The sequence below is a fragment of the Opisthocomus hoazin genome, chromosome 11 (assembly GCF_030867145.1).
Source record: "Opisthocomus hoazin isolate bOpiHoa1 chromosome 11, bOpiHoa1.hap1, whole genome shotgun sequence".
In the NCBI taxonomy this organism is placed as follows: Eukaryota; Metazoa; Chordata; class Aves; order Opisthocomiformes; family Opisthocomidae; genus Opisthocomus; species Opisthocomus hoazin.
Window position 1 is genome coordinate 17,120,355 of NC_134424.1, and position 27,967 is coordinate 17,148,321.

Sequence of the window (27,967 nt, forward strand, 5' to 3'; positions counted from 1 at the left end):
TGGAAGGAGGAGAGCCAGGAGCATCTCTGCACTGAAGGGCTTGGTCTGCTGGGGACAAGGTGGTGGTGGTGGTGGTCCCACCAGCCTGGCTCAGAGACCTCCTGTCCACCCTCCCGTGCGACCTGGGACATGATACTCAGTCCCTCTGGGCCACTACTCTTTTCTGTCACAGCGGAGGCATCAGCCTGCTGCTGCCCACTGCAGAAGGACCCTCAGGCAGTAATGAGTGGCCAGGCAGACAGCACAGCTGGACAGACGGACTCGAGCACACTGCCCCTGGAAGGGACGTGTCCCAAGCCGGCTGGGGAGGACATGCCAGCTGCCCTGCACAGGGGATGTGGAAGAGGAGCCTCCAGCCCAGAGAACCTTCTGCCCTATGGGGCGTTAGTCTTGGGGCATGTCTGAGCAGGCAGCGGCGGGTGGAAGGCGAGGAAGGCGGTGCAGGGAGCCTGATGGCAGATGCTCTTGGGAGCTCTTTGAGCTGATGTTGCCTTTGGGGGCCGGCTAGGAGAAGCCAGGGCTGGATGGAGAAGGTGTGTGGGAAGGAGCAGCTTGCGCACCGAGGCTCAGCAATGCTTTCCCGGCATGAGAACTACTTGTGGTCCAACACGGTTTTAGGTGATGCTGTGCTCCTTACCGTCACCAGGTTTCTGGACAAGACTGGCTTTGCGGCCTTCCCCGTCGGGTGTGTTGCTTTGCACATAGGGGATGTTGTGCACCGAGCTTTGCAGGCTCGCAGCTCCTGCGCTGTTGGCCCACGGTGCCTGGCAGAGCTCGGCAGGGCTGCCTTGTAGGGGCATTCCGGAGGAAGGCAGCCTGCCCGCGGCCGGGAGCTGGGGCACCTCGGGGGCCAGAAACGCGCCCGGCTGTGCGCTTTCCAGCAGCAGCACCCTGCAGAAACGGAGCCTGAAATAGCCGGCGCGGATGACGATGTTTTGCTGAAGGGCGGCTGCTCCGGGTTTTCCTTTCCCGGTGCTTCCTGAGGAGGAAAATTTGGCCCTGAATGGGTTGAGCTGAACTGCAAAGAGCCCAGTGGGAGGCAGGGGAAGAAGCAGCTCCTCCAGCCCAGGGAAGAGCTGGAGGCTGCTGGCTCGCAGCGGCACGGCCAGGGTCTGGCTTGGGCGCAGCCCTGGAATAGCCCGGAGTGACTCGGCACCGATGGCGAGGTGTCGGGATGTTTGGCGGCGGAGACACCCGTGAGCTGCCAGTGGGTTTGGCCGGGCAAAATTCTTTGCAGTCTCTTTGGGATCCCAGGTCTTTGCGATGCACAAATCCATTTGCAAGGCTTTTTTATGTGCATTGTAGGGGTACAGTGAGGTTTTTGTGGTTCTCTTTCTCCAAACAGGTAGTTTTGCTGAAGGTAAAGTATTTTCAGCACTGTTTTCTCTACTGTCGTTGTTACTGTGCCAGTAGCACGTGCCCCTCGCACACATCGGCATGCGATGGCTGATGCCGTGGCAGGGTGGCGTTGGGCAGAGAAGGATGAGCTGCTGCCGGTGGGGGAATGCCCTGCTCATGTGGAAACGGGGGGTGAGAGTAACTCACCCCAAACCCTTTATTCCTCTGCTGTTTTCCTTAAAAGCTTTCCTGCTGTGGGATTTGGAGCTGCTGAGCTGGATGGGAGGGAGAGGGCTGGAAAAGCAATCAAAGCCAGGGGGCTTCCCAGCTCCTGGTGGGCAGCGGGGCCATGGGCAGAGGTCCAGGCAGGTCATGTGCCGGGCTGAGCATCCTCTCAACTGCCAGTTGTCCAAAGCCCAAACTCATTTTGCTTTGGCACCTCTGTATTTTCCTGCATCTTGTTCTGAGTCCTGACATCTGCACCCTGACCTTGCATCTAAAACACAATAAAAATACAGGTTGTTTTCCAGCAACCAGCTGATCGTCTCCAGCGCTGTTGCTTTTCTATCCAGCCATCCCAAAGCTTGTTCTGATCCTCACAGTGGGGTTTTTCATGTGCCTGTGGTGCCTGCACCAGTGTTTAAATCCCAGCCGAGCTCTGCCGGGCTCACGGGGTTGCCAGCCCCCCCACCACTTGCGTAGCAGCTGAAAAAAATACCCTCCAGATACATGAGACGCTACCACGTGTGTGAAATATGTAGGTTGCTTCCAGAGGCTGGGGCTTTCATGGCAGCATGGTCCCCCCCAGGATGAGGTCGCTGGGACATCCCTGGTCCCCACGGACACAGGCTTCAGGGGTTAGCTCTGATTTTGGTCCATCTGAGGTTATGGGGAATCTGATGAGAGCAGCTTTGGCTCATCGTCCTGGCTTTTGCTACGGGACCTTTATGTTTCTCAGCACCCCAAGTCTAGGTCGTTCTTTGTGCCCCTGGTAGGGGTGTTCTAGTGGCCTTGGAGCTGGTCCACATGGGATGGAGAAGGTCTCTCATTTCTCTGTGAGCAAGGAGGGATGACTGGAGTCTACATGGCTGGAGGGAGCAGAGCGGAAGGAGCCTGTGGATGCTCACTGGAGAGGAGACCACGGGAGACCAAGTGCTTGGACAGAAGGCAGTGGGATGCTGGTAGAAAACCACCCCCTCCGCTGTGGCCGCAGCCCTGACGGCTTCTCCAGGGGGGTCACCCCTGAGGGTGTACATTTGTGTATGTGGTTCAAGACCTTTGTTTGATTTTCTGCAGGACAGAATCATTGTTGGCAGTGGAGCTGTGGCAAGCCCTTAGACGAACCGTCCCGTGATCTGGCAAGGTGAGCTAAGCCTTGTCTTCTTCTAACACCAGATTTTCCCTCTTCTCCTTCCAGAACAGCTTGTGCTGGGAGCCCACAAAGAGCTGTCCCGGCGCTGGGACGCTGACTACGATGCCTTCGTGCTTCCCTTGCTGGATGAGCAGCAGCCGTGCTACGTGCTGTACCGCCTGGACAGCCAGAACGCCCAGGGCTACGAGTGGCTCTTCATCTCCTGGTCCCCTGACAGCTCCCCGGTGAGCACCACGCCGGGCTGTGACACCCCAGTGCGGGGACACGGACGCGCCCTGGGAGGTGGAGGGGGAAGCTGGAGGGGGGTGTTGGCCAAGCTGACTGCGTGCTGGGCCTGAGGAGGAGCGTTCACACCGTCCACTGCCATACCTAGGTTAAGAAGTGGAGACTGCTTCGGGGATGGGGGCGTGCTTTCAGACACAGTAAGATACAGTGGAGCTCATCTCTGTCCTCTTTGCAGCACTGCGGGAGGAGGTGGAGGGACTGGGGTGTAGGGAAGGGAGTGGTATGGAGACCACGGGGACGGGGTGGAGATGTCCATGACTCCGGCCAAAAGCATTGCTGGGAGGAGCTGGTGCTGGCACTGACGCACTGGGCCATGCGTCCGGCCTGGCCCCGCTCCGCTCGAGGGCTGACGCAGAGCGGCTGCTGGCCCGGCTCCAAAATCAGCCTTAAAAAGGGCCGGGCAGGCTGGTTCCCTTGGAGCCGCGTGCGGCCGGGCCGGCGTTGACACCTGCTGAGAGAGTGGGTGCAGAAGGGCCGGTTGGGTGGGAGCTGGTCTGGAGGATGGCGGCGATACGGCTTGGAAAACGTCGTCGTGTTGAGCATGTCTCCATAGCAGGCTTTCGGCAGGCCCGAGATGTACTGCTGTATATATTTGTTAAAACACATATTATATATTATTTCATGTATTGTGAATATATAAAAAGACTCCCCACAGTTTGAGCTATATCTAACAAATATATATTATATATACACACATAGATGTATACACACACATTTACAAATATATAATGTATATATGATTTTTATGTGTGTGTACACATGTATGTATGTACATGTAAATATGTGTATATAATAGTGTGTTATAATAATTATACGTTTTAAATATATCTCAACAAACTCCGGAGGGTCTTGCTGTAAGAGAACGGTGCGCCAGGGAGCACTTGTCAAAGCTCTTCCCTGCGTTTTCCAGAGCGATGCTAAAGAAGTGCCAAAGGGCAGAAGTCCTTTTCAGGTGACTCCAGCAGTATTCGTGCCTCCTCCTGCCGAGGCGCGGGTGAGAGATGACGCGCTGGAGCTCAGGGGCGGGAAAGCCGAGCGCAGCACGGAGCGGCGGATCGCAGGCAGTGCTTGGCGAGGCTGCGCCGTGGGCCGGCAGTCCTGGGATGAGGCTGCTGGGTTCTCCTGGCTGCTCCCTACGCGGAGCTGCTGCGGCTGCGAATCAGCCTGGGGAGAAACAAGGTGGCTGCTCGCAGGGAGGGCTGAGGTTTGCGGGGCGGGTGGTGGGGCAGTGGCTGTGGAGGTGCTGCTCCCCGGTCCCGCCGTGCGGGATGCTCCTCTCTGACCACGCTTGCCACCTCCCTCCTCACACAGGTCCGGCTGAAGATGCTCTACGCCGCTACCAGAGCGACGGTGAAGAAGGAGTTTGGTGGGGGGCACATAAAGGACGAGATGTTTGGAACGGTGAAGGTACAGTGGTGGTTCCTGGGCAGCCTTTTGGGGTCAACCCTGAGCTTTGGCTGACTAGCCCGGGCTCGGCGCCGAAGCCGGGTGGGACGTGGGGTGCTGGCGTTTGGGGGGGACAGCACAGAGGTTTGTCCCTGCACTGGCTGAATCTCCTGAGTGGCCGCTGCTGCTTTCTCCTGCCCGCACGGCTGCGGTCAGTCTGTGATGGAGACCATGAAAGAGGTGAGGGGAAGGCTCCCAGGAGATCCAGAGCTTTACTGAGAGCGGGGAAAAGAAGTGCCAGGTGGTGGCAGTGTCTCTCCAGCAGCGAGAGCGTCAGCCGGCAGCGCTCTGCAGGGTTCTCCTGCTCTTCCGTGGGCCTTTCGTGGAGGCAGCTGCACAGCCAGGGCTGCCCGGGCATCATTCCCCTCCGGGGCTTCTGGTGCCGGTGGGAGCCAGGGAGCGTCCCCTCTGCTGCCCTCCTGCTCCAGGGCCCCTCTCCGCTGCTCCCGGGCGATGGTCCCTGTCTTTCCCTCGCTTCCGTGCTCATGAGCTCAGTTGATCAGCCGGAGCAGCCACGCTGCTGCAGCTGTGGGTGTCCGGGCAGGGTGGTCTGAACGGGCACGGGCAGCCACGAGCACTGTTTAAAATCAAGCAGGGGGTTTGCATGGAGGTGTCCGAGAGCGCTGCTCGGGTTGATCCTCCTGGTAAGGAGAGACTTCCCAAGATGCTCTGGGTAGCTCAGACCTAGCCTCAAGGCTGGGGGTGCATCCAGCCCTGCAGCGGGAGCCACCCCTGATGCTTCCCCCGTCCCTCTGCCCGCAGGAGGACGTGTCACTGAGCGGTTACCAAAAGCACGTGTCCTCCTGCTCCGCCCCGGCCCCGCTGACCGCAGCTGAGCAGGAGCTCCAGCAGATCCGCATCAACGAGGTGGGTGTCTGACGGCCTGGGGAGAAGGAGCCCGAGACCCTCGGGGCGCGCAGGGTTTCAGGATGCAGGGATGTGCTTGCTGCTGGAGGTGTGGGAGCAAGCATCCAGCTAAAAGGCTTGTTTTCTCTCTGCTCTCTGGTACCTCTGTGGTTTAACCTGTTCCTGCCCTTGCCCAGGTGGATTGAGCATCCTCATGGTCAAATTGGTGGCAAAAAGAGGAATTTAGAGACTATTATTTTTTTTTCCCTTGCTAGGGCTTGAGCTCAGGGCTCTGTTTGCTTGGTGTAGTTTGTGGTCAGAAGGCGGCTCAAGGCTGGAAGCAGGCAGTGGTCTCTAACCTCTAGGTACTGGGGCAAAAGCCAGAGCTGGGTATGAAGTTGTGGGGGTCGGCAGGAAGAGTTCAGGCTTATCTTTGGGCTGCAGCAGCGTCCTCTCCCATACTCTTCCTCTGTGGCTATTAATATGAGGCATGCTGTCCCAATAAATACAGATCTTAGCCTAAATCTGGGGGCTTCTCTGCTGGAAAAAGCTCTGGAAGTGGCGCAGGGTAGGGTTGGGGGCAGACAGGGCTGTAACGCCATTGCTTGCCTGCTGACGTCTCGTGGCACTCGTGCCAACCTCCGTGGTGCTGTGAAACACTGCGGCAGGGGAGGGGATCGGCTCGCTGGGTGGGAAAACCACCTGGAAGCAGGATTTTGTTGGGTTGGGGGATTTCACTTGGATGCTGTGGAAAGCCTTCCCCTCCAGAGGAGCATCCCTCTCTCTTCTGCCTGTGCTAGGGCTGTGAGGCTCGTGGGTGGATCAGAACATGCCTGGGAGTTGTGAAGCCAATCAGCCTGATGGCATTAATTAACGGCAAAAGATGAGGCAGGAGGTTTCCGTCTGCTGGAGCAGGTCTGGGGGCTGTGGAGTTGAGGGGCCTTTGGGAGATACCACCAAGGGGTGGTCTCCACCGCATGGGTCTTGGCGTGGCTATCCGACCTCCCAGCCTGGCGGGCCTGGGCAGGACCTGTGCTGGAGGATCCAAGGTGATGCCCACGCTTGGAGAAGAGAGAGGTGGATGCTGATGGTGGCTCTGCGGCTCGTTTGGCACCTTTGGCTGCCTGTGCCGTCACCTTGGCTGGCCAGTGCTGCCGGATTAAGTAGTTTCGGGGGCTGTGTCTTGCAGGGTCAAGTGGTGAGTGGTGCTTGTGGCTCTTGTTTTCTGGTTGATCTGCCATGCGCTGCTTCCCAGCCTCGCCTTTGCGAGACGCAGCTCCTGGGTGATCTGGTTGGGGGTTAATTTAAAGGTGCGCCATCCCCCTGTGTCAGCCTGAGCCGTGGGGAGCGGTCACTGCCATTTAGAAAGAGAGGAAAATTGATGTTTTTTTGCCCGTGGATTTAAAGGTGGGAAGCGGACGAGGGCGGGGTGTGCTGAAGGGTCTCCGCACTGGTGCGGAGCTGTGCCCGCTGGGCTGCGGGCGTGGAGCAGGAGGTGGTGGGCGTTCAGCTCAGCGTGCGGTGCCAGCTCGCCTCCCCACAGTGGGGAAAAATCACGACTCTGTAAACGCAGCTTCGAGCGAGTTTCTGGAGCTGCACAAGGCAGAGGGCTTTCGTTGAGAGGAGCTGTATGGGAGCAGCCCTCGGTCTGTAGCAGCCCGCTCAGGGCGGCGGTGCCTCCAGCCCCGCACGTAGCTTGCGGGCTCACAGGGTCCTGGCATGCGTTGCACGCTGTGCACAGACTGCGGGGTCCTGGCACGCGCGCACGTTGCGGTTCCTTCATTTGGGGGAGCAGATCCAGCGTGTGGGAGCGAGCGGTCGGGGCTGGCAGCGACCTGGGAAGCAGCCCCGTGGCAAGCCCTGACCTCTGCGCTGCTGCGTGCCTGCCCGTGCCCCCGCTCGCAGCTCAGCACCCTGTGCGTCCCCCGGGGTGCAGCCGATCCGCTGCGATCTTTGGAAGGGACACAGGCGACGTTGTTTCTCTAAAAGCCACCAGCTTGCAAGTGCTTTGCTGTGCCCCTCGCCTGGAGCCGCTGCGGGTGGTGCAGCTCCGCTCCTCTGACGCTGCTGGTGCACGGCCCTCCGAGACGCCGAGCAGGCTTGCAGTCTTCACCCCAAAGGTGGCCGCGTTTCTGGGGCGGCGGAAGCTCCCCAGGATCCTCCTCGACCACCGAATGAGTGGGAAGAAGGGGTGGGATGGGAAGGGCAGCAGCAAAGCAGGAGGGGAGAGGTGATGGCTGCATGGCAGCGGCTTCAGGGCTGGCACAGCAGCTTTTTACACTGAGACAGGAAGGACTCGGGTTTGCTCGTCCCCTGGGAGGGTGCCCAGCCTTTGGCAGAGCAGGTTTTAGGCTGCATGAGCCAGGCTTCCCCTGTTCTTTGAGGACTGGATGGACAGGAGCGACGTCGTGAGCTATGCTCGTTCTTGGTAGCTGGGTAGGAGCTCACAAAAATTTGCCATTTGCTTTTTATATTTGTATTTTAAATAGCTGGAAATGCATTGCCAACTTTACTGAGCTGGAAAGTGTCAGCAGACCGTGGGCTAAGAAATGGCTCTGAATTTGGCGTTGGGCCACCTGGACACCCACAAGCGGGAAGTCCTGGAAGCATGGCAGGCTCGGCAGCGCGGAGGGGAGCCAGGCGTACCGCAGCGGTGGGGCCGCGGGGGAGAGGAAGGAGCTGAGGGATGAGGCAGAAGAAGGAAGAGCAAATAGAAGTCGCTGTGCCGCTGCAGCGTGTGAGGGGGTGTCATTCGTAGGTGCCCCGCGGTGTGGTGGGTGGGTAAAGCAGGGGCTTTGCCAGAAGTGCCCCCTGTGAAGGTTTCACCGTAAGACAGAGAAATGCTCTTAGCTGAGGTAAGCACGATCCCAGCAACGAGGGAAGGGGTGGGGGGAAGCTAACCTTAAGAAAAGGAGATAAAATAACCCCCCAGGCAAGCCCAGGGCTGGGGTGGTGAGATGCGGCACATGCTCTGCAGTCCCATGCATGGCTCCTGGGCTGTGCCCTGGGGACTGTTTCAGTGAGCCAGTTTGTGATGCTTTTGAAAAGGGAAGGAGTAGAAAATACAGAGGTATATGGGGCAGTTAACGTTGCTAGCACAGCTTTCCACCTCTTGGCGTTTTGGACGTCAGTGTGCTTCGTGTCGCAGCTTGAAGTCTCTCTGGTCCCGCTGTGACCCTCCCAGCCTCTTTGCATTTACCGGGGAGAAAGATGAGGATCTGGAGCTGTTGGCAGTGGTAAAGTCCTTGCACCGCACCTCTCCACAGGGTAGGACCAGGTGAGCTTTTGTGCATCCTCTGAACCCCTTGCTGGTGCCATGGCACCCGGGGGGACGGTAGGACAGCAGAGCTCGGAGGTCAGCCAGACCTCCTGCCCGCCCGGCACTGGATGTCTCTTGAGCAGTTATTTCCCTAGAGCTGCACATTTACACCCTATTTGTCCTTCAGGATGTTTGGTATGAATAGAGGCTTGGGCTTTTTTTCCCCAAAAATCTTTAGCACATGCTGTTTGGCAGGTGATAGGCCAAAATCTATTGCTGTGAGTGCTGGAGCTCCTCCAGACCCTGTGTTGGGGCCACCCTGGCTGGGGAGCTGCCAGGAGATGGGGCAGGGACGGGCTCTGTGCGGGGACGTCGGCAGAGATGCGTGCGGGGCTGGCAGGGCTCGGGGCCGGGGCTCTCCCTCCCGCTCCTCCCCAGCGCTGGTGCCTCCCGTGTCGTTTCTTGCCGCTCTCCCTGCCCGCGCTGCCAGGACCTGCCTTCCCTGGCCTCCAGCAGAGGGATGGTACGCCTCCATCCTCCCGCCATGTCCCCGTGTCCCCCTTCCCCTTCTCGTTTCACACGAGACCCCCCCTCCGTGCCCGCACGGGGTGCCGTTGACCGTGTGTCTCCTTTCCCCACGCTGGCAGGATTCCCGTTCCCAGGACTCGAGCACCGAGATGGTAGGCTGTTCTGCCCGCTTGATGCCCGGTTTTTCCTTCTGCCGGTGGTGTTTTTCTGCATGCTCTGCTCTGGGCCCTCGGGTCCATCATCTCCCCCCTGGGGTGTGGGTACCGCACGGGGCTGCTGTAACGAAGAGCAGCCTTGTAACGAGATCCGCGTCGGCGCTGCCGAGCTGGCTTTGAGACGTGAGCTAAACCTCCTGCCTTGCTCTTGGCATGCTTTGATTTTTCTTCCTTTACTCTATCAGGGGGAGGGAAAAGAATTAAAAAAAATAGGCTGGACTGTCTTTATCTAAAATCCCCCAAACTGATCCCAAAGGAAAGGGACCCACGCTCGCTGCAGAGCACCTGGGTTAGTGTTGCTGGACTGTTTATCCAGGGGGGGTTGTGGAGGGCTCCTCCGCCGTCGGGGTGACGCCGTCTCCCTGTATTCTGTGGCAGATGGTGGGGGGCTGTTGCTGCTGCCCATCGCTGGTAGAGTACCCCGGCCCCGAGGAGGTATGCTGCGCCTGCCGTGTCCTTCTCTTCCCCGCCGCCAGCCCACGGCACCCTCCGGTCCTGGTCGGGGACTCCCGCTGCAGCTGGATGGAGGCACCCAGGGCGATGCGATGCCTCCACAATCTCTTTCTCTTCCCTCCTTGAAGTGGGGTTCGGTCTCCTTTGAAGCAGAGGGTTTGCCTGGGGTGCGGGCAGCAGCCTCTGCCTAGCGGGGTTGGAGGGAAAATGGCGGCCAGGATCTTTCCGAGCTGTGGATCTCTAATTTCCCAGCTCCGGTGTCGGAGGGGCTACCCGTCTGCTGCAGTCAAACCCACCGAGGAGGGGCTTGCCCTCCCCTCTGGCGGGCACCCGTGCAGCCGTACGCTGTGATTCCAGGGATCCCGCCATCACCTGCGGGCTGCAGTCGGAGATGATCGGAGACGAGCACGCACCGGCGTTGGCCAGGGACTCGCTGGGAAACACCAGTTCCAAGATGGTCTTTGCCGAGAGTGAAGCGGGGCCGCGGGGGTGCATGGCTGGGGCCGGGTGATCTCCCAGAGCGGCGGTGCGGTGATGAGCATCGCTGCCCTGAGCCTGGCTGACTTCTCGGTGGTTTAATGCTGCGGTCCCCGTGAGCCGGGTCGTCAGGCAGCTCCTTGGACGAGAAGCCTTTTGCCATGGCACTGGCCGGTTTTCCCTTCTCTCCCCTCCCCACCCTTTGCCGCTCTCTGCCCTGATGCTCGCGGTGTCTTCATCCCCAGGTGAAGACAGAGATCAGCGTGGAGAGCAAGCACCAGACCCTGCAGGGCCTGGCCTTCCCGCTGCAGCTGGATGCTCAGCAAGCCATCCAGGCGCTCAAGCAGAAGAAAATCAACTACATCCAGCTGGTAGGTCCCTCGCGCAGCTCCCCTGCCGCTGGCTGCTGCCTCTCACCCCCATCTGCTGCCACATCCCCCTCTTGTCCATCAGAAGCTGGATCTGGAGCGGGAGACCATCGACCTGGTGCACACGAGCCCCACGGAGATCGCTGACCTGCCCAAGAGGATCCCTCAGGACTCAGCTCGCTACCATTTCTTCCTCTACAAACACTCACACGAGGGAGACTACCTGGAGTCTGTCGGTGAGTGTCCTGGCACCGGGGCGGCTGGTTAGAGCCCACGCTGGTCCCTGCTCTCCCTGGACCATTGCTTGTGTGGGAAGCAAGCGGGGATGGAGGTGGTGCGGCAGGAGACCCTGAGTCAGTTCCCGCTTGCTGTCTTCCTGTGGTGGGTGCTGCTGGCCAGTTCCTTGGTGCAGAACGAAGCTGCCCTGTGTGGTGCAGGGCTCTCCAGGTGCTGCCGTGGAGGATTTGTGCAGCCGTTGTGTTGCAGGTGTACTAGAGCCGGGGAAGGTCTGGGGAGGGGTGATGGGTGGGATGGCTCGCCTGCTGTCACTGGGTAGACTGGGACTCTCAGGGCTGGAAAAGCCATGGTCGGGCTGGGAGGCAGCTGCCTGGTGCTCCCTGGCCATGAGCCCGGGCAGCACCACGAGCCCTGCTCTCTTCTCGCAGTCTTTATCTACTCCATGCCCGGGTACAAGTGCAGCATCAAGGAGCGCATGCTCTACTCCAGCTGCAAGAGCCGGTTGCTGGACACTGTGGAGCAGGAGTTTTGCCTGGAGATAGCCAAGAAGGTAAGTGCGAGCCCACCCAGAGGTGATGGAGCAGAGACCTGTGCCGGGCATCTGCAAGGAAACGTGCTACAGCCTTGGTCCAGCCCTGTGGTGGGCTCAAGGGGGGAGCTGGGTGCCCCAAAGGTGGGTGTTGAGACCCCGCTAACCTCCCTCGCCGCTCCCGGGTGCAGATCGAGATCGACGACGGAGCCGAGCTGACGGCAGAGTTCCTCTACGAGGAGGTGCACCCGAAGCAGCACGCCTTCAAGCAGGCCTTCGCCAAGCCCAAGGGGCCCGTGGGGAAGCGGGGACAGAAGCGGCTGATCAAGGGGCCGGGCGAGAACGGCGAGGACAGTTAGATCCCGCAGGACCGGGCGGTGAACGGACAGCATCCCCGCGGCGCTTCCCGGCTTCCTCTCTGCTGACCTGGGGATCTTTCCCTCCATCTCAGCTGTTTTTTCTTCCCCCTTCTTTTTTTTCCTATTTCATTCCTTTTTTTAAATGTCAGGATGGCTTCTTGCACCTGGGGGGTGGAGCGATGGGGAAGGTCCGGGGTTCTCGGTGTTTCTTTTCCCTCTATCCTTGTGCAAGCCCTGGGGCTGCTGAAGGAGGATGGGAGCAGCAGGATTGTGTCCCCCAGCCTTGCTCCTGTGCCCCCGGGGTCACAGACGCTGATCTCGGTGTCCCTGGGTGACTGAAGGACACGCTTGCCTGCAAGCTGCTCTATGCAAAGGGAAGGGGGTGGTGCTGGGGATTCCTAGTTGAAAAGAGAAGAGGCTTCTTTCCCTGCTCCCCAGCCCCCAGATTTTGCTCCTCTGTCCCTCTCTCGGTGTGCACGGCCCCTCTGCCCCAGGCCTGGAGCGATCCTGCACCCCCTCAGGACCCCTCCCTGCGGGGTGGGATTTGCTGGCAGGAGTTTGTCCCTGGGGAGGAGGAAGTTTCCTCCCTCCCTCCCAGGACCTGAGCTCAGCCTGGCCCTGGAAAAAAGGTCATTCTGCCTTTTGGTGATGTTTGCATCCCCCTTTTGAACTGTCCCTGATTAAGGCTTTTTCCCTCGGAGGGAGCTGTTACAGCCCTGTTTAGGAAGGGAGCTGGGGGGCCCTGAGCTCTGGTCCCCCCCTCCACCTACCCCAGCCCCCACCATCACCCCCCTGGTTTGTTGCCGGCTCTCTGGTCTGGGCCAGCCCCATGTCTTAAAAATCACATGGGCTACCCCAAATCCTCGTGCCGGGAAGCGTGTCCCCTCCCTGGGGACGTCGCCAGCCACCGAGGGCTGTCCCCAGCTCCCGGGGCCGAGCGTGGCGCTGCGAATTAGGCTTCACTGGGGGTCTGGGGGGAGAGTACCTTGCTGCTGGCTACCAGTGAGGGCTCGAGAGCCTCCCCGGGAAGATGGAAACGGGGTCGGTGAAACCTGCCCTCCACTTCCCTGCTGCCCTGGCGAACGTGCCGACGTTGCCTTGGCCTCGGCAGAGCGGGAGCGGGCGGTCGGGAGGTTGAAGCTGGGGGGAGCAGAGCACACTGTACTGAACGCTGTATTTTCTAAAGAATAAAGTATTTTTAAAACAGTCTGCTGCTCTTTGGAGGTTCCCCAGGTTTGGGCATTCAGCAGGCACTGAAGCTGCAAAGCAAATTGCTTGGACATCGCTAGGTGGGAGTCAGCAGCCATCACAGCCTGCCTGCTGGGGCCACATCCAGCCCTCGACACTCCCAAGGACATTTATGCTTTAATGGGGGGGTCTGGGACAGCCCTTCAACAGTTCAACGTGGGACCCCTGCAGCGGTAGCTGGAGCTGGCTCTGGGAGGCAGCATCCTGCTTCTAATGCCGCTGCCTGCGGCTGTTTTCTTGGCTGGGGTGAATCCCTCATGGTGATGGCGAGGGAATGCGGGATGATGCTGGGCCAGGAGAAGGGTCGGAAGGCGATGGGGTCTGCCTGCATCCCAGTCCGTCCCACTCGTCACCCATGGCAAGGCAGCGTTTTCCAGGCTCCTGGGAAGGGAGCCGGACCCTGCACCTCCCTCTGCAGGGAGCAGCCATCCTGCCAGAGCTCTTCAGCATCCAAAGACGGGCCCACAGCCAAAACCTAACTCCAGCTCGGCTGCGGTGTCTGAGTTTCCCGACAGCGGGTCCTGATGGAGAAGCAGGGAAGCACATCCTGGCTTGTGATGCAGCCACCAAAAGCCACTGCCTCCCTGCTCCTTGCCCAGAGCAACTCAGCTGTGGTTTGGAGATAACCTTTTATTTATTTAACCAAGCAGGTTTCGCAGAGGAAAGGCTCACTGCATGCTGCACCGGGTGAGTCTTGGTGGGGTTTGCACTGGGTCAGAGCTGTGCCATGTCTCAGCTTTACTTGCTGTGCCCAGGATGAGATGGCCAGTTTGGGAATCCAGCTGTAAACCACCACTATTCCTAGAAAAAGAGAGGGGAAAAAAATGTTGAATGCAAAAAAAGAACCAACTCCAAATGAGTTTCCCTTTGGTGTGGAGAAGGAGGAGGGAAGATGCTGCTATGCATGGAGCAACCTTGGTGCAGGAGAGGTCCCGCTGCGTATAATTATTAATATTCATTCAAATATGCTGTGGTTCACTGAAAACACCAGTAAAACCTGGAAAGAGCTTGCCCCAGCTGGGTAGGCATTAAAAACAAGGATGGCGAGAGAAAGACCTGGTCAAAGAGATTTGCACCATGAATAGGATCAAAGCTGCTCCTGGGCTGGTGGGAGTCCGCCAGGGTGAGCGAAGGGGCTCGGCTGCAGTGGGGAGACCCCGGCCGCTCCCTGGGATGCTCAGGAGGGGGCTGCCCCAGCAGGGACCCCGCACGGCAGGGGGATGGCCAAGTCCTTCCTCCGCTGGGGCAGAGGTGGTGGCTGCACAGCTGGGGAAGAAGGCAGACCTCTGCAGGCAGGTCACCCTGTTGGTCCTCTATCCCAGTGTCACCAAGGCCCAAGCCTGCTCGAAGCCAGCTGCTTTGGTGTCAGCATGGGCTGACACCACCAGTGTCATTTAACAAGCTCATTCACCCTTCTCCTTTGGATCCTGCGCCCCTTCTGTGCTCAGTTATTTTTTAAACTTGCCCAAATATAAGGAGGAGTGAGGGGTGTCCCCCATTTCCCACCTGCCCCTCTCTGCCCCTGCGCCCCTGCCAGCACATCCATCCCCAGCTGAAAGCCCCTCCCCGTGCCAAAGGACAACTGCACGGGGCCGTGGGAGGGATGGCCAGGAGCAGCCCAAGGGCTGCAGATCCCCAGCTGGGTGCCCATCCCATCCCCTTCCATCCCATCCCATCCCATCCCATCCCATCCCATCCCATCCCATCCCATCCCATCCCATCCTCCATCTTTCATCCTACCCCATCCCCTGCTGTCCCATCCCATCCCAACCCATCCCATCCTGCTCCCCCTGTCCCATCCCATCTTATCCCAACCTGTCTCTCCTGTCCCCCCCATCCTACTCCATCCCATCCGGCCCTGTATCCTCACCTGGCTCAGGTGTCAATGGGCTGGGTGCGGGCAGGCAGGCGGGCAGGCAGATGGGCAGCAGCAGGCCAGGCGGGCAGGCAGCACTGCACCCAGGGCAGCCTGGCCACAGGCACAGCCTGGCTCTGCAGAGCCCAGCAGGGACACGCTGTCCAGCTGTTTGCTTTTGCAAGGCTTGTCGGGGTTTAGACAGATTCTTAGCTCACCCTCTGCTAATTTTGGCTGAAAAATAGTTGCATAGAATCTGTAGAGCGGGATGGGAGGGTGCTGAAGCGGTGCAGGAGGAGGAGAGGAGCCAAACTACTTGCAGGCAGAGCACCAACGATCGCGTGCGCCAAGTTCCCCTTGGCAACCAGGTTACAAAGCCGATGCTCAACACCCAGCAGTTCTCGGGGCAGTTAAAGCACTCACAAATCGGGCTGCCACCTCCTGACCCCGCGTCCCTACGCTCAGCATACACGTGAGGGTTCGTGCAAGCATCACCCCTTCTCTCCTCAATGTTTGAGCTGAAAAAGGTCTCCTCTGCTGCATATTCAAAGCTCTGGGGCTTGAGTTGATGCTTGAGAAACCCTGATTTGGTTGGCAGCCACCGGTGTCACCTCGGGGCAGATGTGCCAGGGGACAAGGCCACCTCATCGCAGCGTTTACTCAGCCGAGGAGGGAGCAGTGCGGAACAGCAGCTTCAGAAAGAGGAGGCAGCTGCAGGTGGACATGGCTGAGCATCCCCGCAGCCAGCCCGAGCGCTCAGGTCTTTTAGGACTCACAAACGAGGGCTCACAGACTCCACAGCAAACTTTCAGGGGAAAGGATGGGACCAGGATGCTTTTCCCTAGGGCATTCGCAAGTGGAAAAGTGCAAAGGGTAAAATCTCAGAGGAGAAACTCCTTTGGCTTCTGCTCCCCTGAGAGCTGAAGCAGAGGAGTTGCAAAGCAGCTACACCTGGTTGTAAGCTGAATGTGTGAATTGCAAGAGCCACATGGCATCTGGGCTATGAAGCCACAGGTGCCTGTGGGAATGGGAGATGAGGCCTTGCCCTCCTAAGAGCTCCTTGCCCTGCCCAAAAACGTGCTTGGAGGAGCGTGTAGGAGCTGTAGGAGGGAAAGGATGTTTACTCAAGGGGGTAAGTATACCCAGGATCGGTGCCCCAGGACTGTGCGGGCCTGGGGGTATGGGGGGAGAGGAGGAAGACCGATGAGGCCTGAGGTTGATGAGGGTTCAGGGTCAGGCTGGAGGGTGGCTGGCACAGAGCATCCTAAATAGCCTGAAGCCCAGCCATGCTGGTGCTGGGCTGGAAGCTCTGGGCCAGGGGCTACCCTGAGTCAGGCTTCAGTGCCTGGTGCCAGCACTAGCTGCAGCCTGGCTGATGTCTCCCAGATCTGTCTGCCTGGGTGAGAGTGATTTCTATGAGCAAACTATGGCAGTTTGCAGTGAGTCTCTACTTGCAGCCCCAATCCCAGCTGCTGGCAGCAGGGCAGGGGACCCATTTTCTGTCCCCTTTGCAAGGAGCTCCCTGTCGCTCTTCCCAGGGAGCAGCAAGCATGGCTATTGCCCTCTCCCCCCTGCGCACCCCAACTGGTGTCTGCCAAGAAGCGGGCTCTGCTGTGTGCTGAGGCAGCCAAAACAGGCAGTCGAAGGAGGGTTCCTGTACTGGGGCCGGTGGGACCTCCATGCAGGGGGTGGGAGGTCTGTGCCTGGGGCATCCTTCACAACCCTCGCTGGGATGGAGAACTGGGAGAATGGCTCTTGCTGGAGGAGGAGGAGGTGCTGTCGGGATGGGTGGCTTCTTCCCACCCCTTAAAGCCTGGCACCTCCCTGGGGAGCACCAGCAGCGGATCAGGCTCTGCTGGGGGTCAGGGAAAAACCCAGCAGTGGGGCTTGCTTGCCACCTTCTGCTCCATGTGATCACCGTGGGAGAAGGGCAGGGCTTGAGATCTCTGACCCCTTGGATGTTTCCCTGCATTAACAGCTTGTTTCTGCCTAAAGCACCCTGTCTGTGCCACTGCTGTCTGTCCCTCCACGTAGGGATGTTAGCAGTCATCCCCAATGATTTCAGGCTTGGCTGCTATTATAAATATTGCCTAAAAGAAAGTGTTCGTTCAAGGCATAATCTCAGACTGGTGTGTAGCTAGGTGGCTCATCTGAATACAAGCAAAGCAGGAGATTTGGACCCATGCTGTGGTCATCTGGTCATGCTGCTGGTGTTTAGAGTAAGAACATGCTGTGTGCATCCATCTGGAGCCTATGAGAGGTGGTGGGTCCTGGAGGGAGCAACAGTTCAGCCCGAATTTTAATGGGAGTGAAGCATGGTGTTGCTTTTTGGGAGCAGGAGAGGAAAGGTCTTTTGGGGGCTGAACACACCCCTAGGGAAATGCATGTGGTGAGCCACCAGTACGAGCTCTAAAATGCTCGTTAAGAGGCAGGAGCCCCTTCCATGAGCTGCAGATATCGGGGAGCTCGCGAGGCTTCTAAAGCCCTGGCGTGGGGGCCAGAGAGGGGCTGTGTGGCCCTCCCCGTGCTGGGAGAGAAACCCTGGTAAATGTGAGTGCTGGGAGAGTGAGCAGGGGCTGAGAGACGCAGTGTGAGAGAAGTGCCCCAAAATGAATGGGTGCAAGGCACCAGGGATACCAGAGCTGTGAACCTGTTCGTGTTAACAGTGCTCCTATTATTATTATTACTACTGCCACTATTGCTCGCTAGGAGACATCATGGCTGAAAGCAGCAGTAAGCACAGGGACTAGGAGAGGTTTTGGGGGCATTTATTTCCCCACAGGCGTGTGTTTCAACGAGGGGCGGCTGGGGCTGGACAAGGTGAATGGACACCTTGTGCAGCACAGGGCAGAGGGAGCATGCAGCCTGGCAGCCATGACAGCATCCACCCTCTCCTGTGGCGGTCCTGCTGGAGGGAGAAGCTGACCCTAGCCTGACAAGATATTTTTAGTCCAGTTCCCTAAAGAAATGGAGCTCATGAGCTCATGATGCTGGTTTCCTCCTTCTGGGCTGAACCCACAGGTTATCTCCAACCACCTACAGCATGCAGCGAGGGGCTTGGCAGAAAACCGAGGCCCCCAGAAGTTTCATGAACATTAGCAGCTCTGCTAATTAGCAGTCTCTGCCCGTGGGACTGTGCTGTGGGTGAAGGGGGACAAGGGGGTGGAAGGCACCCCAGCCTGCCGACCTGGTACCCTGTCCTGAACATGGTGGGAAGGGCACCCTCCTGATCCCTTCTCCCAGCGCTGGGGAATGTGTGCTCCTGTTTGCCCTGGGGACGTTGCCACTGCCCCTGTACCACCTGGGGTTTCTCCGCTGTGTAATTGGTTGAGAAATGGAGGAGCATATGAGTTTAGGGCTACATTCAACATTCAACTAGATGAATTATTTTTGTCCCAGACAAGTGTCAGCAGTGGCTTTACAGCTCTGTGCTTGCTTGCTCTGCCGCTGCTATGGACCATTTGTCTTCGACTTTAAACATCTTTTACCAATTACTTCCTCTATTATTTTCCAGAAACCAAACTAAAGCTTATATAACCATTCCTAGTTGTGCAACCTGCCATTCAAGTCTTGTTTGCTGGGAAACAATATGTGCTTGTTTTTTCGTTCCCTGCCCTTTTCATTGGGGAAAATTTATCCTTTCTATGTGTCATTGGATTTGTCTTTCTTTTGCAGTTAAGTGATGGACTTCTACTGGCCTCTTACTGCGCCCTGGTTCTGCTTTCACACCCTTGCTTGCCGGCAGTGGAACTTCAGGTAACTTCTTGTCACATCTGATGTTAATGGGTGCAGAGATACCGATTGCCACGTGCTGAGGTCACTTGTGCTCCTGTTATCTCGGAGGTTGCTAGCTTTGAATCTTAGGATTTTGTTCTCTCCTGTGACCAATTTGGAGCAATGTTTGAGATTTCTGATAGCTGGTACTCTTTCTGTGTCTTGTGTCTCCTCCTCTGCAGTACGGAGTGTAGCGTAGCTGCTATAAAAACTAGATGGAAAAATCAGGCTGATTAACTGGTATGTAAAATGCACTGGGATAATTCTGAACGCTTTCAGTGAAGAAACCAGAAACACAAGTAACCTTGTACTGTCAGATTATAGCTTAGTCCACACGTCATGTGTATCTCCCCCTACACATTGATTGCTTACACACGCAGTTCAAAATGGCGCTGAAGACGTGTTGTGGTGTTAAGGACACTGCTCCAGAAGAGGCTGATGGAGGATCTGTGGCTTTTTTCTTGATGTCTCAAGTTAATATAGTGATATAACCTTGTATACAATGAGAAAAGCTCTGTAGTGCAGATGCATGTTCAGTCATTCTGAGGCCACAAACCGCTCGTGTCAAGGCAGGGAAGTCAGGCTGTGGCACTGTGTTTTTTCTTGAACAGCACTGGAACTTGCCTAAGTAAGATCGGGATAATGTCACAGCAAGTGAGAGCTAATCCACTGGAACAGCCACGCAGCTACCTGCATAGACGATAATCTGGTGGCGGGCTTAAGCATGCAAGTTCATAAGGTGCCTTGTTTAGCAACCGTGAGCTAAATTACCATGTTAATCTTATAGCCTGATGGTGGGTATTCCCTCCCTCCTGCAGAACATCTGCACATGGTGGAGGCAGCTACCACTTGACTGGCTGGCAGGGGGCTTTTAAAGAGTAGCTTGATTGCTTGGGAAATCGAACATTTTTATAAGCATTCTGAGAACAGCAGCAGCGTGCTACAGTACATGCTTAAGTAATGGCGTCTTCCTGTTGGAGCTGATGATTTTTCTCTAATTTAGGCTTTTATCTCCCCAACACGTGGCAACTTGTGATATTATAACGAGTCCCTAATGGGAGCTTCACAGCTCGCCTGTGAGCGTAACAGCGATAGGCAGTGCCAGGAGGCTGGCTTGTTATGCCCGGAAAACAAGAGTGCCTGGGCAGGGCAGCTGTTCAGTGACTTGTGAGCGCTAGACTGCAGCAGTTATGGGATGTGCCCGTGCGTGAAGGAAGCCGTTTCGTGCTCTGCTCTAGGCTTCAGACCAGCACTGACCCCTCAGTACACGTGTACACCCCCAGAACTACTTCCCCCTGTTCAAAGCATGCCCTTGCTATTCATGAACGCATTAAATAATGTGGCAATTAGGCAAGAGGCCTATGTTTTCAGAGGGGTTGCAAAAGCAGCACTAACATTCTCTCACAATGACTTCTGTCAAAGACCCGAATTATTAGATTGTTTACTGATAAGCAGGTTTGACCCTATTTTTAGCCTAGCTCTGAGTGTACTGGAGAGCAGACCGTGCAGACATGAAGAGACACAGGCAGCCAGAGTTGACCTGCATCTACCACCTGTATAGATGTGCTCTCCTTTCCCAGCTACCCCACCACCCCACCTTGGTTTTCTAACTGCCAGGCAGTCATAAAATGCCACTTATTAAATCCCATTAGCACTTTTGTCCTCTTAATAGTGAGCATCAAGGGGGGAATGCTTGTGCACAAACCTACACCAGAGGAGCATGGCAGCAGGGGGAGACAGCACAGAGCAGGGCCCGTTCCAAATGCCTGCCTCCAGAGACATTGCACAGCCCTTCTGAAGCAGCGTACTCTTGCGTAGGGTTTAGTATGCATGGAGTACTATACTTGCATGTTTTCACAAGTTCATGAGGAGCTATAAATACCAATTTTCTATTTTCATAAGAAATAAATCCCTTGCTTGCAGTACACTAGGAAACACTACTGAAGTTCTTTTGGCATAGTGAAAAGGCAGTACTTCAGCTGAAGCACAGGAAGCTGCAGACCGCTGTTTTTATTCCATCAGAAGCCCTTCCAACCACTGACACTTCAGATAAGTAGAGAAGCAAACAAAAACACAACCGAGCATAGTGGCTCTAGAAATTTATTTTCAGAGCTTAGTGCTTCAACTATGATTAAAATACTTATTAAGCAATTTAAAAATGCTACTGACTGGGTACTAGAACTAGACAGGAATACAACTGACAGCATTGCTTTCATGCACTGACAGATACTAGTTTGCTCATGCCACTGAAGTAGGATCTTTCCCTTTCACTCATCACTTCAAAATGCAGGGGTCTTCTACAGAAGTTGCATTCAGCTGATGAATGAGGCTTCAGCTCCAGACCAACATCCTTCCACGTAGCCAGCAGTTTTTCTGTCAGGAACATAAAAGTCAATCAAGATCAGATCTTAAGACAGTGAATTGCTTTAGAGCAGCAGAAAAAAAGAAGCGTCAGCATACTTACGCTCCTAACAAATGAGGAGGGATAAGAGGAATTCACTGTGACAAAGTTCACCCCTTGAGTGAGGTGACTAGGCTGCAACTAAGTCTCAGCTATCCTCATACCACCTCTTCTGACAGGATCAAGAAGTAGCTACTTTCCCTGGACAGATCCATGCTTAAGACAGGTTAACAGCTCAGCTAGGGTCCAGGGAAATCTGCTCTCCTCATGTAACAAATGAAGACTTCTCTGGACAACACATGAGCAGAGCCTCAGCAGAGGTGGCTGGGACAGAAGTGACTGGGTATAGTGCTGCACTGGCCTTCCCAGGCCATGCTTTGAGCAGTACAAGTGCAGAAGCCTGCACCATGTATGCTGCAGCAGTGGAAAGATGCTGCCCAGCTCATGCCATGTAAAACTTCAGTTATTTCCTAGTCTCATCTTTAGTATAAAGACCCCATAGACAGCCCAGCATTTTCATCGTACTGATGCAGGAATCTACTCACCAAGAAAGTAACTCATCATCTGAGGAGTGTGGTGAGGCGTAGGGGCAATACGTAGCAGCTCTTCTCCACGGGGGACTGTGGGGTAATTGATTGCTTGGACATAGATGCTGTGCTGGCTCATCAGCTTGTCACAGATCTCTGTATTTTTAGCAGCATCTGCAACCTGATGTTCAAAGTTTAAGTTACAAGATCAACCAAAACACCCCAAGGTGGCAGAACTGTCAGCCCAACTTTGCTAGCCATGAGAATCAAACAGGACTAGTCTTCCCTGAGGCACTATACATGGTATCTACATCAGAAAGCAGGGCTAAAAGCTTGTGCTGCAGACTCCTCTGGGCAGAAGCACACCATCAATGCCTAGGCAGGTAGTTGTTTATACCCAAAAATCTTCTTTTTACTAGCTTGTTACTAGTTTCCTTGCTTTCTGTATACTGTTAGATTGTGGGTTTCATACACTTCATTCTGCTTTCCAACAGTTACAGCAGGCTGAGGTCAACTTCAGCCAGGCTCCCAGCACACCACTGCTGAATGCTAGGGTGGGTTTGAACTTTGTGGATGTTAACTAACACCTGAAAGTAACATGATCATGAGCAGGAAAACAGGCACCACAGTCCTGTGTCAACAGTATCGTAAGTACTCACCCTTATTGGAATGATGTGACTGGGGCAGTGCACCACAGGAAGCCCCGCGTCCATCAGCATCTGTCTCATAAGCTTCACGTTGCGTTGGTGCTGACGCCTCAGAACCTGCCCCTCTGCGCTCTTCAGCGTTCGGACGGATTCTAGGGCACCAGCTAAGAGCATGGGTGGCAGGGACGTTGTGAAAATAAACCCAGCAGCATAGGAACGAACTGTGTCTATCAGAGAACTTGTACTGGAGATGTATCCTCCTACACAACCAAATGCTTTGCCTGTGGAGAAAAAAAGAGGCAACCAAGCTTACTCTTTCCACCCATCAGATAGGCCTGAAGTACTACAGCCTTTCACCAGATAGAATGAGTTATTTTGACTACACAGTTAATGCATTCATGGTAGGCAACAATTCTAGCCCCTCCTGCTAATCTTGTATTTGCTCAGCACATGTTATAGCTTTGTTTTTAAGCCAATCCTGGTAACACAGATCTAGTTATTACACAGCAAGGACAGTTCAAGACTCTCTCAAATACTGAAGTTTAGATTTTGGGGAAGACATTAAAAGCCAAATAATCAGGTATAGACTTCAGTAGTGACCTCAAGAGTCAACACTAAGTCTCTCGGCAGATTTAAATTAATCTGTTTGAGAGATGCTAGAAATAGCCTACGCTCCTAAGAAGCGCACAAGGTTGTTACCGTGATTGTGCGGTTGGTAGCAGCCCCCCTTTCCATATGTTCAGGTACCAGAACAGAGCCACAGGTAGAACTAGGGTGTCTGGTGAATGCTTCCGTTTATTAGGCTGTTAACCCACGATTGTAAGTTTCAAAGTCATGAACCTTCCTAGTAAGTGTTATTTATATTTCGGAAGCTGTTTAAACAACTTTCCAATTGCAGCAGTAAACTTAACTCCTAAGCCTGCATTCTACTCAGATAATAGCAGTTGCTTCAGTTCTTGCCAAATCTCTTTGCATAACTCCCCATCTCGGGTTTCTAGATTAAGAGCACTCCATCTCACATAAAAGAACTAAGTACTACTAAATATAGAGCACTACCCTACTATCATTCTCACCTGAATTTATTCTTGAGTTGTATAATATGCCACTGGAGGACTTATTGCTAGATTGTTAAACCCCCACCCCCCTGCAACAAACAATGCTACCTGAACTGATTTGTAAGGCAGCATAAGGAGCTTAACACAAGCTTTTCAAACCATGGGGCACACTTAAATATTTTGGGCTTTCTAAAAATCGTAGTCCCCAACAGCCCTGAGCAAGTTCATTTGAATAGACTGATTTCGAGTTAACCCGCTTAATTTGGCTGCTCAGAAGCTTTGCTGCCTTAGCTTCTGTGAAACTGCCAGGCCTTGCATACCAAGAGTTCCAGAGATGATGTCCATCTTGTGCATGATTCCATCCCGGTCTCCTATACCACCACCTCGAGCTCCATACAGCCCCACCGCATGCACTTCATCCACAAAAGTGATTGCCCCATGCTCGTGGGCCACGTCACACAGCTCTTCCAGAGGACAGACTGCACCTAGAAACCAAAGCAGTGCCTGGCAGTTTAGGATTCCATGGACTCAGTCTGGACAAATGTTAGAAACACCCCCAAACACTAAGCATTTTGAAAGCCTATTTTCACATAAATTCTTACAGCACTGTACACTTTTAGACCTAAAATACAGATGATTTCCACACTAACTGCACTGGAAGGTGAAAAGAGTTTGATGTCAACTTACCATCCATTGAGTGAACAGTTTCAAATGCAACAATTTTAGGGGTAGATGGATCAGACTTCTTCAACAGTTCTCGAAGATGGTTGACATCGTTATGGCGAAATATGTGCTTTGGCACCCTGCTGTTTCTGATCCCCTGGATCATGGAGGCATGGTTTCCAGAATCAGAGTAGATCTCACAGCCTGAGGGAACAGCCCAGTTACACTTTAAGTATAGAAAGCACAAACTGATTCCCAGCACTGCTTTACGTATGGGAAGTGTTCAAGCAGCAAGAGTAGCATGTTCTAGAAAATAATGCTCTTGATCAAAAGAGCAACTTACAGATCATGAAGTGGGAATATTTAAGGTTTATTTTAGCTGTTGAAACTAACATGAACTTGAGCCTAATGAAATACCTTCATAATTTTATCTAACTTGACTTCTGAAGTCAAAATAAACCTGTCCTGAAGTACAGGGGAGGCGTAAAGGGAGAGAAGTTCACACCCACAGATGGGAGGACACTAAATTACTGCTCCTGCTTTTTCAGGTTGAATTTAAATGCAAGAGCAGAAGACTCCATGTTTTTTGTCCGATGTCTTCGCAGTTCCTAGACCTCAATCTCAGTAGGCTGCTACTACGATTTGCACGAATTGAACATAATTTGAGTACAGTGTTCAGAAAAAAAAAAAATCTGCTGATAGAGTAGGATGAATCCTCACTTTGAGTAGCCATTTGTAAGACGTACTCCCAACCGCTTGGGGAAGAGTTGTGTTTTTTGTGATAAGTAGGGGGTGCAGTGTGAGATCTCACCTGGCAGCATTTTAGCTAGAGTGAAGAGAGTGGAGTCATTGGCTACAAAGCAAGATGAGAACAACAGAGCTGCATCTTTTCCATGAAGATCAGCTAGCTCTTTTTCCAAATCGACATGAAATTTACTTGTTCCCGAAATGTTTCTTGTGCCTCCTGCTCCAGCACCATGTTGTTTCAGTGTATCCCTACAGAGGGTCCAAAGAGACACTATTAGCATTACTGTGCAACACAGATGACTAAAGGATCACTGCCGAAAACATTCTACTACTCAATAGGTACTGTACCAAAAAGGAACTGGCTGCAAAAAGCAGATGTTAAGTTTATGGTCTCTGAGCAAACTGCACAACTCGGGAATCCAGCGAGTTAAGAAATTGCTTACTGAGTGCAGCTGCAATACACCATCCAGTTTATCTGGTAACATCTGGGGGCTTTGAGGAAAATCCAAGGAGCAAGGCCAGTGACTGGCAGGTATCCTGCACCCTGGAGCTAAATACTAGGTTACCTACCCAGCTCCAGAGAAGAGCACAAGCTTAATTATACCAAGAATAATACCACAAGTAGCCTACGTAGCACAGTACGGAAATCAGTGCTTCAAAAGCCTTCCCACAAAGGCTTCTGCAGGGCACTATAGCTTGAAACTGCCTCTTAAGAACACAGCACTACTCACATAACTGCTCCGCACACACGAGGGTGCCAACTCATCCCCAGGTAATCATTGCTGCACCAGACAGACACCTCTTTCTTGGTGATCAGAGAATCAGTATAGTCATCCGCCATGGGAAAGATTTGTGCCTTTCGGTTCACTGTTTTGAATACTCGGTAGGTGTGATCCTTCTTCTTTTCATCTATCTTTTTCTCAAAGAACTGATCATACTGGAAGGTGGATACAGCTGAAACGAGACAGAGACTTAAGCACACAGGAAATAATCACAAGAGACCAGGCGTGTAAGGGTTTTCCCAGTCTTACATTTTGGCAAGTTATCCTGAAGCAGATGAGAGACACTTTCTGGTCTTTGCTTCAGCACAATATCCTTAAACTTCTTGAGCAAGCCACTCCGCTCTCCTCCCTCAGTCTCAGCATTCCTCACTGTGGAAGTAGTTGGTATTTTAGCAAATTCTGTACCTACAGACATTGTAATAAATTCCAGTGAGCTTTATCAGTTTGAAACAAAATGAAGTTGAGTTCAGCAGAGCAAACAATAAGTAACTCTAACTCTTCGTTCTTTAGGAAGCAAGGGCCTGAATCCCCGTGCCCCTGTTAAGATTATTTTAATTGCTCACAGTATGACATTGTACAAGAAAAAAGCAAAACCTTGCTAATCAATGTCAATGCAACACGCAACTTCCTTACAAGACATTTGGTTCATCATGATTCAGAAAACCACTCTATACAGCTACAGCATTTATCTGAAAGAGTTGGCACACACCTATCTGAAGGCAGAGTTCTAGCCAGCCGCTTCCTTTTCGTTCCTAGTACTTTGTTCAGTTAGCACAGATTTTTTTTTTTTTTTTAAACTATGGCACAGAAAACAAACAGAAAAGTAAAATAAGTTTCCTGAGACAGATGGCAAGGCTTTACTGCTATTGGTAAGAGTTCCTTCCTTTGAAGGACAGCCCTTCCGCACCAGGATTGTGAGCCCGCCAACACCTTTTAGTTCCATAAACAAAAAAAAGATTTTGTTTGCTTTCCAGCTTGGATCTGTGCTGGTACTTGCACAGTACCTTGACTCAGTTTCTTCCATCTCTGGATATACCACCTTTATCTACACCAGCACCCTGACAAAGCTCTCTTCAGTTCTAAGCATCAACTTTGGGTGCAAGTGTAACAGCTTGACTCGCACATTTGGAGCCAGGGTATCAAAATACAGCACACGGTATTCCCCCACCAAAATCAACCAGGGGAAACACTGCACAATATTGCGGGTATGCCATTAACACATCCATATTCTCCACAGCTTTTTAAAGCAGTGTCCTATAATCCTACCCATGCAATTTAAGTGGTGACTGTTAGACTTAGCACACTCTAGAGCAAAGCCATGCACCAGAAGCTCTCGGAAGGAATTCAGTGCACAGAATACATACCTTTCCTGTCCCCCTGCATCTCCTGCACATCCTCTTGGAGTTCTAGGCTGGCTTCGCAGAAAACACTGCTGTTCTTGTGATTCATCTGAGCTGCCAGGAACGGGCATTTGGTAGCAGAGCTCTGGCTAGCAGCAGCAGGGGGGTGGCCGGCGGGGGGCTGGGATCCGTCTGTACTCTGTTGGGCCACCTCTTTGGCATTCTTGGACTCTGAGGTGGGGGCAGAGACGGGAAAGCACTTGAGCTTCATCATTTTAATACAGTGACTTAAGCTTTTCTATCCATTACCTTTGCAACTAATTTGGCACAAGCCAACCAGAACTATTTAACTGAGCAGTCAGATTTTACTTATACAAGCAGCACTTTGCCCAGTAACACCCAAGGGGCATCTGATTTAAGATGCTTGATGTCGCAATGCACCCTTTGAGGAAAAAGCCCCTTCTCTCCTTCCCCCTCGAAGGAGAGCTCTTCCTTTGAGGAGCTGGGCTGTGCTCAGTCCCCGGCCCTTCCTCCGCTCAAGCCTCGGCCGGTTCCCCGTGTCCCGGAGGAAGCATCCCCCACGGAACGCTACCGGCCAGGGTGACAGAGCCGCTCGGGCGTGAGAACCCCCATCTCTGGGGACCCAGGGACGGCGATCCCCCAGTAGAGCTCACGGCAGGACGCCCCACCGGGCCGGCCTCCTGTTTGCGCCCGTGCTCCCTTACCACAGACCTTTCAGGAACGAACCAACCCTCGTCCCGAGCTGCCCATTCCAGAAGTTTCCCTCTATAACACAGGATGTCAAGGGCGACCGGCTCCCTGGGAAAGCGCCGCCCGCCCGCCCCGAGGCGAAGCCGCCGGGCCCCTCCGGCTGTACTCACCCCGGCGGGCGGCGGGGGTCTCCTCCTCCGCCTGCTGCCCGCGGGCGGCGGACGTGGCCAGGGCGCGGGCGGCGGCCGGCGGGGCCGCCTCCATCATGCGGGGGCAGTGCTGGGCGTAGAGCAGCAGGGAGGGCCCGGCTTTCTGCAGGAAGGCCTGCGAGACGCGGGCCAGGAACGGGCACCGCCGCACCACCGCCTCCATCCTCGCCGCCTGACGGGGACCGGACGTGACGTCAGTGCCCGCCGAACACCGCCACCGGGAACCGGCGCGCACCGCGGGCGCGCCGCTCCGCCGCCGCCTATATAGCCCCGCCGGGCGCCGCGCAGGCGCGCTG

General features: G+C 54.6%; 2 protein-coding genes across 4 annotated transcripts in view; one reads left to right on the forward strand and one right to left on the reverse strand.

Annotated features, from left to right (window-relative positions):
* Positions 1-12,918, forward strand: part of TWF2 (twinfilin actin binding protein 2) — a 23,598-nt gene extending 10,680 nt beyond the window's left edge. Inside the window, exons 3-10 of one of the 2 annotated variants that reach the window (XM_075432957.1) lie at positions 2,756-2,934; positions 4,307-4,402; positions 5,204-5,308; positions 9,194-9,226; positions 10,465-10,590; positions 10,673-10,823; positions 11,253-11,374; positions 11,545-12,918. In XM_075432957.1, coding sequence (XP_075289072.1) covers positions 2,756-2,934; positions 4,307-4,402; positions 5,204-5,308; positions 9,194-9,226; positions 10,465-10,590; positions 10,673-10,823; positions 11,253-11,374; positions 11,545-11,712 — 980 coding nt within the window. In that variant the 3' untranslated portion in view covers positions 11,713-12,918. The remainder of the gene's footprint in view (positions 1-2,755; positions 2,935-4,306; positions 4,403-5,203; positions 5,309-9,193; positions 9,227-10,464; positions 10,591-10,672; positions 10,824-11,252; positions 11,375-11,544) is intronic. The other variant, XM_075432958.1, reaches the window with a different exon arrangement.
* A 7,755-nt stretch (positions 12,919-20,673) lies between these two features.
* On the reverse strand, positions 20,674-27,949 carry ALAS1 (5'-aminolevulinate synthase 1). 2 transcript variants are annotated; one of them, XM_075432781.1, is made up of 10 exons: positions 27,633-27,949; positions 26,776-26,982; positions 25,661-25,780; positions 25,361-25,583; positions 24,694-24,878; positions 23,907-24,086; positions 23,540-23,704; positions 22,177-22,445; positions 21,536-21,698; positions 20,674-20,962 (listed from the first exon to the last, which is right to left on the reverse strand). In XM_075432781.1, the coding sequence occupies exons 1-10, from the start codon at positions 27,832-27,834 to the stop codon at positions 20,802-20,804; spliced, it is 1,875 nt and encodes a 624-aa protein (XP_075288896.1). In that variant the 5' UTR covers positions 27,835-27,949; the 3' UTR covers positions 20,674-20,801. The 2 variants fall into 2 exon arrangements, with proteins under 2 accessions (XP_075288896.1, XP_075288895.1); XM_075432780.1 differs by having other exon boundaries at positions 25,661-25,816.
* Between the last annotated feature and the right edge of the window lie 18 nt (positions 27,950-27,967).